General features: G+C 40.8%; 1 protein-coding gene across 4 annotated transcripts in view; it reads right to left on the bottom strand.

The window, feature by feature from the left end:
- Window positions 1–1,521: 1,521 nt before the first annotated feature.
- The window catches only part of LOC116947701 (contactin-associated protein-like 2), a 153,975-nt gene continuing 138,690 nt past the window's right edge, over window positions 1,522–16,806 (bottom strand). The window contains exons 22-24 of one of the 4 annotated variants that reach the window (XM_032963715.2): window positions 4,477–4,740; window positions 2,163–2,240; window positions 1,522–2,003 (exon numbers count right to left, since the gene is read on the bottom strand). In XM_032963715.2, coding sequence (XP_032819606.2) covers window positions 1,813–2,003; window positions 2,163–2,240; window positions 4,477–4,740 — 533 coding nt within the window. In that variant the 3' untranslated portion in view covers window positions 1,522–1,812. Of the gene's footprint in view, window positions 2,004–2,161; window positions 2,241–4,476; window positions 4,741–16,806 lie in introns of those variants that run through there. The other 3 variants (XR_004403718.2, XR_004403717.2, XR_012945316.1) reach the window with 3 other exon arrangements.

Raw genomic sequence — 16,806 nt, 5'->3', positions numbered from 1 at the left:
AGATGTTATATACATTCAAATGATTCATAATGAAAATCCAGATGATATATGTAATCTAAATAGGACACCTACCATATTAAACATGTGATAAAACAATTGGCAAACACATTTTGAGAAATTTGCATGATAAATTCTGAATACATGTACACATACATTGTACATGCAAATTGCCTTAACTTTACTGGTGACCCAAGGAGATGTGGTCACTGGCAGTGATGGCCACACCAGCAGGACACTGAACTCTGCTTCGACTACCCACCTACAAGCACCAGAGCCTCCGCAGTGATGCACTCCAATGTGTCACAATCAGCACAAGTTAATCCAGTTCACACACATGTGAATATTGCTTAAATGAGTGCAATGGCGCGCGGTTCTCGAAACATCTTCGAAACAAATTAAGAGTCGATGTAAACATGCTCTTCAGGTGATGGATGGTAAAACCTGTTATTTTAATTATTCATGAGTACCCGTCAAACGATTGCGTATGCATTTTTCCTTTAAACATGTCTGTTTAAATGTAATTGTGTATACTCAACAAAAGTGCAACAACCACACCTCTTGTGCTGTCCAACATTTAATTATGAAAATGGATGACTAAAAGTCAGCAGCAGATAGCAGATTTAAGTACATAACTTATCTTAAAGCAATTGAACAATTATACTTAATAAAAAGTAAATATTTAAGGCTATACCAACTAAGATCCTGAGTCATGGGTCCAGTTATTTTAGTGATCGCAATATGTTTTTGGAAAGTATTGTTTTATTGTTCGATTAGTTGCAATTAAAACCCTGAATCTGCAGTTGCTGATATTAACGATAGGAAACCATGTAATAAAAAATATAACCAGACCCAAGACCTCGTTAAAATGGAAATTTTCCTCACCCATATTTTCGACAAAATCTGTATTCACCATGAATACCTGATCTGTGTTCACCATGAATAGCTGCTGCTTGTGCAGTAATATTACAGGAAGAGGTGAGGTGAATGGCCAAAATAAATCTAATTTCTGCATAATACAAATCTTACCTCATATATTGAACGCAATGGATGTAAAAAAAAGAGTTTGGCATAAACCAGATTAGATTGGTGTGATTAAACAAATCATGGTCAAACACACAAAACAAGTTATTCTACAACCTTTAGTAGCCAAAATAAAAATGTTGATTGTATGAACCTTGTTATGACCTATTTGAGATTAAAATATATACTTTATACACAAGTTAAATGGATCTTTAATGTAACACTTTTATGTTACACATTACTAACTATAATCTTGTGGGTACAGATCATCTACAACTTCCAACGGTAATGATGGCATCTTGCAGAGGAAAATCGGTTTCGTGGTATTGGTTCAACAGGTGCGAAATGTCTGATTTTTAATTGAGGCCTTCAAGTGATACACATATATGAAGCACGTGAAAAATGTTTCATGTGAATTCATGCTATCTCGATTAAAATAAATTTTTAATTCTGGTGCATCTGTGATTATCTGTGATATGCAAAAATAAGGTGTGCAATGTCTGATGAACAAATATTGTTTATTTATTACTAGATAACATAATAACAAAATGCATTTGGGGACATTTCAGAAATGACAGTAAACATTTGCTCAACATCTCATGAGAAAAGCACAATAGCACTTCATTTTAATACACAGTTAATATCCTTAGCAAAGGGAAAATAATGCCACAGAGAGGGAGGTGCAGAGTGTCAAGAGAGAAGAGAGACTGCATGTGGTTGAGGGGGTGACACGAAAGCCATCATAGGGACAACACAGTTGGTGGAAGGGGAAAAGTTGAGAGTCAGTGTTCGTCAAATGAGGTACTCCTTCCTACTCTCACTGAGGCTCTCCGGGAAGTTGGGGTCTTCACTCTGCAGCGTTGTGGAGGCAGCCTCCAGGCCTTTGGCTTCGTTTGTGCGATAGGTGCCTTTGTGGTGAAACAGGTACCGGCCGATGAGTGCGAGCATGCACAGGATCACCAGGATGGACATGGCAATGACTCCTTTGAAAAAAAAAGCAGAAAAGTGAAAACAATTTGACGGCAGCTACCAGCACAAAAAAGACAGTGCACCACAAAATGGTATGCGTACTGCAGTCTAAGCTGCTGATATGTGAGCTCCTCCTTGTTTTTGTGCCCATGTACGAGTGTCTGAAGCCTTACCACCAACAACGGCCGTGTTGCTGCTGATGGGACTGCTCTGGGGTTTCCCATCTTCTCTTGACACAAATGAAGTTGTCACTGGAACATAAGGAAAAGTGAAAGAACATGCCAAATTGGGAATACAAAATACCATTATACTTTGTGCTGAGAGTTAGAGATAATGCAAATAAAGACTACAGCAACAGGCCATGAAGACGCAGAAGTAGACCAAATGTATGAAGAAATTAACCATTTTTTTAATGAGGGCAAACCACATGACAAGAGACAGAAAGAGAAACACATGGGGGAATAGAGAGCAGATTCAAGGCATCATGTTGGCTTAAAAAATGCAAGTGGGCTTTGACAGAACGCATTGTTTGAAGGATGACAACAGATACAAGACTGATGACAGAATGGAAACGGAAGGAACACAAACAAGATGCCGACCACCGCGGATTACAACAATGTGAGGAATTCATCCAGTTGTGGATAGAACATGGCTGATGAGGATTGTAGTGGCAGTCTGCGCTGAGCAAGCCATTGCAGAACATCAGGAACAAAGGCATTGCAAAGAAGTCCACTGAAGGAAAACTCAATACTTTTTTGAGCTACCATAGTTAGAAAGCAGTTTTAGCCAATACAGTTGTCCAGGCATGATGTATACCAATAAACTAAAATCTATTTTTTATTTTTCGATTTAAAGCTTTCGTGACTGCAATGATTCATCTTCTTTGGTTCTTTCGGTAAAGTCACGTAGAATGATAATAAAATAATAAATTGATAAAATAAAATAACACAAAATAACACAATAATATTATTGTGTTATTTAATTTTATCAATTAATTATTTTATTATCATTCTACGTGACTTTACCGAAAGAACCAAAGAAGATCTATTTTTTATTTTACCATGTAAGGCTCACTGAGCAATATAGCTTTTTTTTTTAAGCTACCTGGTCAGAAATGATAGCTCCACGAAGTGGCTTATCACGTGGACATTTATTACAGCCAAATACTCCAAAACGCATGTTTCTAAATGTGGAAGGAAAAACCGGAGGACCTGGAAAAAAATCCACGCGGCCACAGGGAGAATCTGGAAACTCCAAATAAACAAGCGTCAGGGTTGGGATCGAACCCAAGACCTCCTGCATAGGCATGGTATTTAACTCCTCGCCAACAATTTGGTGAACTAATCTATATAAATAAAGACCTTAATCTGTATGTCTCAAAAACCTCTAGGGTACTTCCCGACAAGGTAGAAAGCTTAAATTTTGTACATAGGTAGCTTTTAGAACACAATTTGGAAAAATCAGAATATCCGAGATTTTTCACTTTAAGGCCCCCAAATCTCGATTTTAATTGCCCCGTAAACATGTTTGTACGTGTCATTCAGAAACCGTTCAAGATATAAGATTGCGTTTGTTTTCGTTTGATAGAGCGTTAAACAGCAAATATAATTAAAGTGAAAACCATTGGTTCTATCTTTTATTGTTTTTGAGATATTTTGTATTCAAGTGGTTTTGAATGAAATAATATGCATTTTATGATGTTCCAATCTGAATAATTCCCCTCACGAGAGTATTACATTCAATATTTCTTATTCTATCTAATAAAAAAAATACGAAATCTAAAAATTTAGCACTTCATGATGATCGTCAATTTTTGTTATATATTTGCGGAAAAATACAAATTATTGGAGTTGTTAGTAGTGTCTGATCATAGATAAAAATTGACAAAAATCATGTCATGTTAATTATATTTATTGAAAGTTGTCCTAGCGGAGACAGGCTTCATGAACTAGTAGGTACATATCCTAAGTAGTATGCTTTCATTGTGTTTTATGTGTGTGAAATAATTTATTGTATTACACAATTAAAATTCTAATAATCAGGGTGGAGTACATTAGCAAGTGCAGCAAGATATAATTTTGGTTATTACTCCTGTAAATTTTAAAGTGAAATGAAAATAAGGAGCATATCGGTTTTAAAGCCAATCACAACCAAGCCAAACATACCTCTGTCGAACGAGACACTGTATATGCCTATTAATCAACATAAACTGACATCAACACAGCAATTTTTTTAATTAGGTCAAAATTGGCTTTAAATGTAAAGTTGTGATAATTGCTTTACAGTAGTAATTCTGAAAAATCTACAAAGCTGGGATGGCACGATTTGTATAACATGATCTTTAAATAAGAATGTTTTGTGGTGGGGGGGGGTGGTGGTGACGGTCATCAAGCTGTCCATCAAAGTATTATGCGAGCACAACCAAGGTTGGAGGGCGTACGAGGTGAGTGGGCTGCACTAGCACATTGCAAGGGTAAAGGCGCCTACCCGGCAAAGACCAGAGGTCCGTGCTAGTGGTGGGGGGCACGGTGGTCATGGATAATGCCATGCAGGTGGACTCCACCAGCCGCCCTTGCACGAACACTGGGGAGGCGATGGGAGCAGGCGAGGAGGAGTGCTGCTCAATGTACAGCGATCGCTGCCTCAGGGCAGCCTTGAGTGGAGCAGCAGAGTTAAACTGAACGCGAGAGAGGCAGCCCACAAAGCCCTGCACGTTGGCCTGCTGCACCTCGTGATCGCTCACATCAAGATCTGCAGTGACGAAACAAAAACAAGCATGAAGATGTGAAATCTGCCAATACCTAACTGGAATATGTTGCATACTAAGTGCTATGGAATTCCATCCCATCGTTCTTATAACCTTGCTTGATTTAAGAAACGAATTCACTTATATTTTATTACATCTGCATTGCTGGCTGCTTGACATTTTTGACATATGGGTCTGTGCTCAGGAACTGTAATTTTAATAATTATTGTAGGTGCTGGGATGGATTCTATCATACCTCTCTCGTTTTAGGCGCGAGTTTGCATGTCCTGTGCATCCATCAGACATTGTCAGTGACAGCAAACATTATCACCTGGAATTACGTCTTAATTTTGTAATTTTTCAGGCCAAAAAAATGCAGTTACTACAGCTATGAAGTAAAACAAATGTACCATGACTTTTAGAATGGATGCCACCAGTTTGCAGTGAAGCATACGTTTCACATTTTATTTGGTATCACTTGAACAAACACAAAGGAAGCCACATGTATATTTGGGCACACACTGCTAAATAGAATATAAGAAATAATACAAAAAAAACTGCCTAAAACCACGGTGACAGCTGAAGCTAAAACCAAGTGAGATACAGCATCAATAACTGTTGTGTCCCTTAAGAACAAAACAAAATAACATTCATAAAGGTGGCTTCAATGGATACAATAATTGAATCTTATGGAGGGACCCCGGGGTCCCGAATAAACGGAAGTAAAAATCGTAATTAATTAATTAAGTAATTCATTTTGGCGACTCCGTCCCACCGCGCACATAAACGCCACAACCCACCTGGCGCGGATCATTCTGTTGTCATGTCGTCCAAGCGAAGCAGCGAGGACGAATGCGCAGATGATCTTAACAAGCGAATGCACTCCATGCTCGGGTATGGGCATTATCATAAGTCTTATCCAAAGCTGCTCAAACTGCCTACACAACGTAAGTCCTATATTTGTCATAACGGTAAGCATAATAATACAGTGAAACTGCTCTCTTATCTTCATTATTATTTGTGACCTACCAATGTTTTCAGCCAGGATCAATCGATGACAATCCCATTACCAGCAGATATTTAACTGATGAGATACGTTGCACCAAATTTTGATTTAAAGCTTTCGTGACTGCAGGGATTCATATTCTTGGTTCTTTCAGTAAAGTCACGTAGAAGGGAAACAATAAAATAATAAAATATATATACGTTGCACCGTTAATTCCTCCTGTTTGATAATACTTCTCTTGTCCGTATGCATCTGTGCTGATAGGTTTTTTTTGCGGTTAAGCCATAGTCCCCACATATCGCTCGTATGAATGCGGATAAGAGGAGCAGCAACCCACTACTCTTTAGAGTAACATTGGTATAAACGCTTGTTACAATATGAACAGCGCATTGAAAACGCATACTATTTTATGTACTGTTTACAAAGTGTGTTCACAAATCCACACTGAGAAACACGATGATTGACAGAGGGGTGTCAATTATTCGATAGTTTATTTAAATAGAGGTACTGCAGGTAAGTAGTTTTCAGTTTTAAAAGCATAGTTTAACAAGACAACACTTTAACACGTAGGCTTTCACGACCAATATTATTCATAATAAAGGTTTTTGGGTTAGATCGCGTTATATATAAATGTGTCGTACTCAAACTGTAAATGTTGTGGATTCACTCTTCAACACACCGGTGGGCTAAAGTAGTGAACTATTTGTCTTTTGTCAACGTGACACTTTTTTTGCTGATTGGCCGTGTCGGGTGGTGGAGGGTTACGACACATTTATAAATAACGCGATCTAACCCAAAAAACTTTATTATGAAGACAACACTTGCCACCATCCTTCAAACACATTGGTGAAAAAGAGCAAAGTTTTTGTTTACATTATAATATGTTTATGCGAGAGCTGGGAGCTTATGAGTCCCCGGGGTCGTGCCATAAGGTTCATATGTCAAAGTGCATAAACAATATCAATTTAAGCATCAGGTTTATGATACCAACATGCATTTAAATACCACACAGAAAATGCAAGTCTTGAGCAGGATTGACTCGAATGCTTTTAGCCCCATCATTAAAAGCACATGTTCTAGTTAACAATAAAATCATTGGAAAGCGTCTCTATTTAACTTATGGCCTTCCAATCTAAAAACAATTATATCGTCTGAGATGGGATGCTATGTGATGCCTTTATATGAAACAGTAAGTGAATACATTCGTCAAAAAACTGCCCTAAAAGGAAACAAATGCAGGCTATGTTTCAGGTATAATGGCACTACTTAATAGCACATTTCTATCCAAATCGTGTTATTGAGGGGTTTTTTGTTGTGTTTATGCACCACTGCCAATGCAATATCACAAACATGTGTTTCGCAGTGAATCTGCATTTGTCAAATTGTTAAAATTTTGGCAAGCCACACATTTAAGCGTATTTGATCCAAAAAGACAAATAACTTCAGAAAAGTGTGTTAAGTCCTGTACCATAATTGTAATACAGTATTGTAATGGAAGTCCTACTTTATGATTTTGTACTGTACTTTACCAACTTGTGGCAAAGGCTCTAAGGTTTCCAAATTATTTGCAAAAAAAAGACTCAAGGAACATATTGCAATGTTTAAATGTGTTAAGCTAGTGAACAGATGTAAAAAATATGTAAACATACAAAAGTTTGTTTAACACGTAGTAGGCTTTCGCGACCAATATTCGAAAGAGGTTTTTTGGGTTAGATCGCGTAAATATATAAATGTGTCGTTAAAACCCGCCACCACCCGACACAGTCAACTAGTAAGGGTTTTCACGTAAACCGAACATGCCTATTTGTCACGAGTACAGCATACCGGTGTATTGGAGAGCCAAGCTACAACATTTACAATCTGAGTACGACGTTTTGCCAGTAATTACAACTATTCTATGCTTCTTTCGGTAAAGTCAGGTATATAGAAAGAAAAAAAAATAAAGTGATTAAAAATATCACGACGTTTCGATCGCAACACAAGCGTTCGTCATCAGGCAAAGAAGTCAGCCTCTAAAGGCAAGATGTCTATTAAGGTTTGGGGATGGGCATAGCCCAAGTGTATCAACAGCACCAGGAGTATGGGTGGTGCCACGAGTACCAATGCAACAACAATGCCAATGTAGCTATCAACAGCACCAAGAACATCGGCGTTCCACGAGTGCCAATGCAGCAACAATGCCAATGCAGCAGCAAAAATCCCTGCACCCCGCTCCACACATCACACTGGTGATGGTGGAGGTTGATTGACAAGAAAACACAAGTCAAGTCATGACCCAAAATGGTTGATGACATCTTTCCAATGACTGATGAGTCTATAACCTTCCTCTCACCCTCCCCTCCGTAGCATCCAGCTGTCCCGGCTGCCAACTCCCCCACAAGCAAGCAACCGACGGACATACAAGCAAGTGTGCTCCAACAATAACACAACCCAAAAAATCGCGTCAATCAACATATCCCACCCACATCGTGTAACAACGCCCGTGAGATCGATGGCGAGCAGGATCAGCCAAATACTCGCCACGACTCATGCGAGCACGACAACCCATGACGGTGTGGGAGTGTGCAGTGCATGGGGATCATGCAAATCGAGTCTTTGAGCGAGTACGCGATGCCGGGCCTCCAGGCAGGTATGGGCTCGTCCGTCCTGGAAGGCCCGGTGCGGGCGCCGTCACCGGGAGCCCGCACCGCACACTGTGTGTGGTGCCTCTGCGCTAACCAGCGCTCACCAAAGCCCCGCTAGGGCTGGTACTACGCCCAGTAACTGGGCTACACATAATGACAACATTATCCACCGTAGCCTCGCAAGGCCGGCACTACACAGTGACATTCACTACGCATGTAGATAACATGACTGCTTCTTCAGCCGCTACAATGTCAGCTAAATGTAAATATAACCTGATTTCCAAGTTCAACCTCCTTTCCAAGAAGAAACCAGATCCACAAATTAAAAAGTTAGACGTTGACAAGGTTTCATATCCTTGGTTCTTTCGGTAAAGTCACGTAGAAGGGAAATAAAATAATACAAATATAAAACAATAAAATTATCACGACGTTTCGACTGCAACACAAGCAATCATCATCAGGTGTGAAAACCACAGCAAGAACAGTTTCAAAAGAATATGAATCCCTGCAGTCACAAAAGCTTTAAATCAAAAGTTGACAAGGTTGTTATTAATCTGAGTAATAGCCCAATTTCCGATGGTCTAAATTTGGTTGTAGCTAAAGGGTTAAACTTTGCAGTCACCCGCAAACACATCCCAGTGGATGACATCATTGCCCAGGTCGATGTAGCTCTTAAGGGTTTGGGGCACATCACTGCAGGCGTGACAAGATCTGAAATCGCTGCAACCCTCACCTCAAAAGCGCTAAGATACCAGAATAGGTTTTCCCTTTTTTTCTGGCAACAAACAGGTGTTAAGATGTTAAAACACCAAACTGAAACCTTTTACAAGGAATCATGTCTGCATTAACCACAATACTTGTGGTCAGAATGCAAACAAAAAATACTCTGATAATATATGCATTGTCTTTGAAACTGATTAGTCCACACTAGAGACAGCTTTCTTTTGAGCCGAGTCTCAAAACAGTGTTAATACAGACATGATTCCTTGTAAAAGGTTTCAGTTTGGTGTTTTAACATCTTAACACCTGTTTGTTGCCAGAAAAAAGGGGAAAGCCTAGTCTCACATTTTGGTACTGGCAAAGGAGGTCCCATGACGCTAAGATACCAGTCAGCAACATCAGTAAGGATGAGCGTTTTGAGTTATCTCAATTGAAAAAGAGGGATGATATCGTCATCCTCTCAGCTGACAAGGGCAATACCATTGTCATCATGAACAAAACCGTGGCAATAACAAAATTCGGGACCTACTTAATGATGGTAGTTACACAAAAAATGAGAGATTCCAATAACAACCTCGTTACAATAGCGAACAATAACATCAATGATTCAGCTTCATTAATTGAACAGACCAAACGGCTTTCCTTCAAACATTCTGCTGCTAGACCACCCAGATTATATGGCTCACCAAAAATCCATGAAGAAGGTATACCCCTTCATCCCATCGTCTCCACCATTGGCTCACCCACCTAAAAACTGGTCCGATATCTGTCTGAGACCTTACAGCCATTCACTGGTAAGACCACCTCTTCTGTACTTAACTCAACTCACCTGGTATTGTCAATTAAAGACATCTCACTGTCCCCAGATGATTTACTCGTGAAGTTCGATGTAGTTCTTTGTTCACGAAAGTACCTGTGGCCGACACCATTGCAATCATTGAATGCTGATGTACTGGCCCTGGTGGGACACTGCCTCACCAATACATACTTCAACTGGAATGGAACATTCTACAAACAAACTGAAGGCACTCCAATGGGTTCTCCCTTACCTCCGGTTGTAGCAAATATTTTAATGGGAAAATTTGAGATGGATGCCATTCAGGCATCCACTCTATGCCCATCCCTGTGGAAGAGGTACGTAGATGACACGTTTGTCATCTGGCCACATGGCCGACCGGCTCTAAACCAATTCCTCAACCACATCAATTCCATACACCCAGCCATCAAATTCACCATGGAGGTAGAAAAGGATGGCATGCTACCTTTCTTGGATGTCCTAATAAAAAAGACACCAGATGGCTCAATGAGCCATTCTGTCTACATGAAAATAACCAATACTGACGCCTACCTAAAACCTGATTCCCACCACCATCCATCCCAGAAGAATTTCCTCATCAAAACGCTACACCATAGAGCTCAATGTATCTCCGACCATGAACACCTAACTCGTGAACTCCAACGCGTACACCAAGCTCTCAAGGCGAATGGATATTCTGACTACACGATCCGCAAAGCCATCACACCCAAACCGTGAGGAAGGAGCCACCTGAGGATCAAATCAAAACCATCACCCTGCCATACATAGCAGGGGTAACCAAAAAATATTTCCAAAATCATGAACAAACACAAGATCCAGGTCCGATGTAACACAGTATATACACTCTTTGGTTCTTTCGGTAAAGTCACGTAGAAAGAGAAAATACATTAAATAATAGCATAATATATATAAAATGTGTGATCTGATCCCATCTGTGAAGGACAAGATTCCTGACATGCAATATCCCGGCGTCTATACACTAAGCTGTATCTGCGGCAGCAGTTACATTGGGGAAACTAAGTGACGTGTCTCGGATCGTGTTCGTGAACATAAGGCAGATTTGGAACACGGTAGGACCAACACTTCTGCTGTGGCTGATCATTATTTTAATGTGGCTGGATCACATGAAATTGCTTTCTCTAAGACGATGGTACTTTGGAAGCCTACTGGCCATCAACAAAGATTCGTTCATGAAGCCATCCATATATACAGACACAGAGACAATTTCAACCCAGAGGAAGGTTATAGATAATAGGTTTTCCCCTTTTTTTCTGGCAACAAACAGGTGTTGAGATGTTAAAACAGCAAACTGAAACCTTTTACAAGGAATCATGTCTGCATTATCCACGATACTTGTGGTCAGAATGCAAAATAAAACACTAATAATATATGCATTGTCTTTGAAACTGATTGGTCCTCATATTTTGGTACTGGCAAAGGAGGTCCTATGATGTAGCTGCTCGCCCCGAGCACTCATTACTCTGATAATGCTTGTCTTTGTGCTGTACGCCTTTTGGCGTCCTCTGGTCTAACACCGTTTTGAGACTAGGCTCAAAATGAAGCTGTCTCTGGTGTGGACCAATCAGTTGCAAAGAATGCATATATTATCAGAGTATGCTTTGTGCTTGCATTCTGACAAGTATTGTGGTTAATGCAGACATGATTCCTTGTAAAAGATTTCAGTTTGGTGTTTTAACATCTCAACACCTGTTTGTTGCCAGAAAAAAGGAGAGAACCTATTCGATAGGTGACTTCTATAAACAAAAGGAAGGAGCAGCAATGGGCTCTCCTTTGTCTCTTGTGATAGTGAATTTATACATGGAAGATTTTGAAACAAAAGCAATAGCTTCAAGCACACAAACCCTCTGCTTGGTTTAGATAAGTGGATGACACATTGGTGGTCTGGTCACACGGCAAAGATAAACTGTACACATTTCTAAATAATCTCAACTTGCAAAACCCATCCAGTTCACCATGGAAGATGAAGCTGACAGAAGTCTACAATTTCTAGATATTCTGGTTGGATGGGGTTGAAATGGTAAAATAACCAAAAGGAAAACACATAGTGACACCTATCTGAATGCAGAGCCACACCATCACCCCACACAGAAATCTGCTCTTATCAAGATGCTCATTCATGAGCTAAAAAAGTGTCAGATGGTGACAGTCTGAAAAGTGAAATTCAACATGTTAAACAAGCGCTGCAAATGAACGGTTACAATGATGCACAAATCAACAGGGCATAGAATGCCAAAACCAAATCAAATAACACGAGCATTGAAACTGCACAAGTAATTTAAATGATCAAAATACCGTACATTTGGGGAGTAACTGATAAACTAGCCATATGTTTGGTAAAACAAAACATCCGAGTCAGATTTGGCACGGTACATAAAATACAGAAATTAATATCTGGTACAAAAGCTGTATTACAGAAGCTATCAACAGAAGGTGTAATTTCGATATAAAGCTTTCGTGACTGCAGGGATTCATCTTCTTGGTTCTTTCGGTAAAGTGACGTAGAATGAGAATAAAATAATTAATTAGTAAAATAACACAATAGAATTCTCACGACGTTTCGGCCACTTGTGTTGTGGCCGAAACGTCGTGAGAATTTTGTGTTATTTTATTTGATAAATTTATTATTTTATTCTCATTCAAAGTGACTTTACCGAAAGAACCAAAGAAGATGAACAGAAGGTGTGTACAAGATTAACTGCACATGTGGCAAATGTTATGTTGGGCAAACAGGATGAATGATCAGCACGAGACTAAAATAGCATCAGAGAAATTTTAATGCTCCCAAATACAACTATCAGTAGTAGCAGAACACGCGTGCCAACAAGGACACTCAATTGATTTTGATGTTGAAGTTCTGTGCATAATTAGCTACTACTGGCCAAAACTAATTAGAGAATCTTTCGAAATTGAAAGAAATAAAAATTATTTTAACCGTTCGGATAGCTACCGCCTTCGTGCAGCGTGGAAGCGAATCATCAAATAATACATTATTTAAATGCATGCCTATAAAGGGCACCATACTTCAATGGGGTTTACCAGTTGGTAAGGCTATTTTAATACACACAATGGACAGGAAGGTCAAGATCAAAGGGCTCGCATAATGCACATGCATAATGTACGTTGAGTGCAAATTATGTATGGGTAAGCAAGTCATTAATACGTGGAAAATAAGTATGTAAGTACGTACAAATTGCAAGAGTAGATCAATTCCTGCCGATTTTTCAACTATAAATGCAAGCTTTGGTGAAGCAGCAAAATAACAACAGTCCCAGTCCACAGCAGACAACACAGTCCCTGAATACAATTGCACATTACAAATTCCATTAATTACAACAATATCAAGATTTAGAAGAAACGTCGAATATATCACGTGATTAGTGTAATTAGTTTATCAGGGTAAAAAGACATGAATGTGTTGTAGTCGTACCTTAACTAAGAGGTATACAAGTCGCACTGCACTAGTTAAACTGCACTGCTGTCTCCCATTATTGAAAACCCACGGGGACATTCTATTTTTGGCGCTGGAATGTTGCACGCTATCCTCCACACGCTTTGCATTCCCCTCCCTGCTCAAGGAGTGACGCTAAAATACCCATTTGCATAGAAGCTGAAAAGGGAACAAACTCAACACATTTGTCAACATTTCCCTCAAGCGGAAAACAAATAATAGGGCCTTATACAAAGCAGGGATGAAGGGGCACATTTTACCACGTCACCTACTATATTTTGTCTCCACTTTAAGGCGGTGTTGCTATTGACTTATGCACTCGCCGATGATTCTAACGGCCCGTCATTTTTCATGTCTAAATATCGCCCATTACAGTATGCATATGTACACTACATTTTCCTCGTTAGGGCAGTGTAATTGACGAATGCGTTGAGTATTCGTCGTTTGTGCTCGCGCGCCAATGCAAACGCAGCATCACAATGTTCTTGATCAACTGAAGAGGCATTCAATACGGTCACTAAAAAGTACTTTTGTAGGGGTAAATTGGCGAGATATTTTCATACAATAAGAGCACTTAAACCGCGCACTCTGCTCTAAAACCCTACATTGGGAAATTCCCAACTGATGCTGCAACACTGAGTATGGGGCCGTCCATAAATGACGTCACGCGATTTTGGACAGACCCCCCCTAAAATGACGCCACAAAGCGCTGCCCCATCCCCAAAAAATTTAAACATGCTTCAAATCGCTTTAAACTATTGCCATTGTAGTGCATATTTAATGTGGCGCTGCACTCTGATGTTGTAGGAGAAAACATTTATTAAAAAGTCTACTTAATTAAGTAGAACGTGTTGTCTATATTTATTTAAAGTTGCGCATTTTTATGTGACGTCACATTTCTCAACCCCCCCCCCCTCCCATCGTCACAAATGTCTGACCCCCACCCCCCCCCTAGGTGCGTGACGTCATTTATGGACGGCCCCTATGTGCAAACTGTTCCATGTAAATGGTAATTAAATCAAGGATAACAACTTCGTCTCCTGGGCGCAAGAGGCATTGAGTTCCCCATTACAGCACAAACAGGAACCCGAGCTACTCCCAGGTGCATAAACGCCATGCACATCTAACGACAGTGTTCTGCTGCAGTGGCCTATATTGATCGACGCATCACCGCATTGCCCTGTGACAACAGGACAGTTATATTTCGCTTTTAGTTTGCCACAGTTAGAAGTCACTGCAAGCTGCTTCCCTGATTGGATAACAAGAGTAGTCAACAAATGGTGGTTGTTCCAGAGATCAGCAGCACTGAGGCGGCCCTGTGGGGTAGGCCATGTAAACAGGGCGATGGTCCAGATGTCATGTGACCCCGCATTAATTGACCCCGTGCATTTTTTATTTTGCTTATTGATTTATATTTTCACACAACATATTACGTTTTAGACGATCAAATGGGGGGGGAGGGTCACAACACATCGGGACCACCCTGTACATTGCGTCCCACTCATGTGTGAATGTGGACAACACCCTATTGGTTACACTTGCTCTTGTCAATTGAGTAATGCCAGCAGGGATATGTTCTTGAATTCCGTTTAAATGATCTTACATATGTGTTGGCTCGATATGGGTACTGTAGGCGGGTGTCACGGGGGTCGTGTCAGGCCGTGACACTCTGCGTGAACCCAACAGGACACGTGACCGGATAAAGGGGGGGGGCAAGGGGCCCCAGGGGGGAGCTTGGGGGTCACGTGGTTGGGGGCCCGGACCTTCCCGAAGGATCGAGAAGGGGGGCGTGGCCTGGGGCGGAGACGGCCACGCCACAGCAGTTGTCCGTGACCAGGCAGCCCGTTAACCTGTCCTGGTCACGCTATGTAGTATTCCCTCCCCGAGTGTTAGTGAGATTAGGAACGGTGGTCAGCACCCTGTGTATAACGTTCCCGCTGGTTGTTATGCGTTAATAAATAGTGTTGCCTCCAAGTTGAGTGTGCGCCTCAATCGAACCCATTACACATCTGACCAATAATCCAGGCATAACGGACATAACATATTCTTGGTTCTTTCAGTAAAGTCACGTAGATCGAAAATAAAATAAAAGATAACAAAATTAAATACAAAATAATAAATTGAAAATAAATGCAAAAAACCCACGACGTTTTGATCGCAACACAAGCGGTCTTCATCAGGCCCAGAGAAAAGAGGGGGCAAGCATCCAAATGCAAAGACATAACATGCAGCTTGGATTCATCTTCTTTGGTTCTTTCGGTAAAGTCACGTAGAATGAGAATAAAATAATAAAATAAAACAATAAAATCTAAAAAAATGCAGCTTGGAGTTTGTCTCTGTCAGGCGGTAACACAAATTCAACCTGGGCTATTTCAAAAAAATAGCAGGAAATATATATAAACAAAGCATACATCAATGCTATGCACATATACATACTGTTGCTGTTTTGGACCGACAAAGTCTTCAGTACCACAGATTCCGGGACAAAAGCTCAGGGGTTGGGTATTCGATCCTTATGGCGTGACTCCGGGGTACCAAATAATACAACATGGCCGAGGCAATTAAATACTTTATTTCTGGGACACTATTTTTTCCCCAGGGGTGTTACTCTGCTCCGCGACTGGGGTACCAATCAATCCGAAATCGGTGCAACTCTGCGATGTCGAAACGCAGCGAGGACGATTGCGCTGAAACCCTGAAAGCTCGCGGCACGCACCGCAGCGGTGCATCGTGACTACAGCTCGTAGTGTATACAGCTCGTCGTCGTGGTGTACAGCTCGTCGTGGTGTACAGCTCGTCGTAGTGTACAGCTTGTCGTCGTGGTGTACAGCTTGTCGTGGTGTATAGCTCGTCGAGATGAGTCGATTGTTGCGTCGCCGACCATCAACAGACTAAAACTGACTGCATCAGGGACATTCCGCGGGGTCACCGCCATAAGGTTCATTTGTCGCAGAAGGTAACGGCATCCTTCCTGTCTTTTAGTTCATCTTCTTATCCGAGCCTATATGTGTCGTTAAACCCGCCACCACCCGACACAGCCAATTAGTAAGGTTTGTCGCGTAAAAAAGGACACGCCAATTCGTTACTGGTACAACACTAGTAATGATGATTAAGCTAGTTGAAATTACTGTCGAAACGTCGTACTCATACTTTAAACGGTGTGGCTTTGCTCTCCAATACACAACCAGTGTGCTGTGCTAGTGACGAATTGGCCACGTTCTGTTTACGTGACAAACCTTGCTAATTGGCTGTGTCGGGTGGTGGCGGGTTTAACGACACATTTATATATTTACGCGATCTCACCCCCCCCCCCCCCAAAAAAAAACCTGTATTGAGTATCCATAGATACGCCACTGTATATTGCCCACACGGATCCCTCTATGTCGTCAAACCTGTTTCTCTCCTACCCTTTCAAAACAAGCTCATGACTAACAT

This window comes from Petromyzon marinus, chromosome 2 (assembly GCF_048934315.1).
Source record: "Petromyzon marinus isolate PM22_M1 ecotype Great Lakes invasive population chromosome 2, UKy_Petmar_22M1.pri1.0, whole genome shotgun sequence".
Taxonomy (NCBI): domain Eukaryota; kingdom Metazoa; phylum Chordata; class Hyperoartia; order Petromyzontiformes; family Petromyzontidae; genus Petromyzon; species Petromyzon marinus.
Note: the sequence above shows the minus strand (reverse complement) of the source record. Positions and strands in the feature narration are given on the sequence as shown.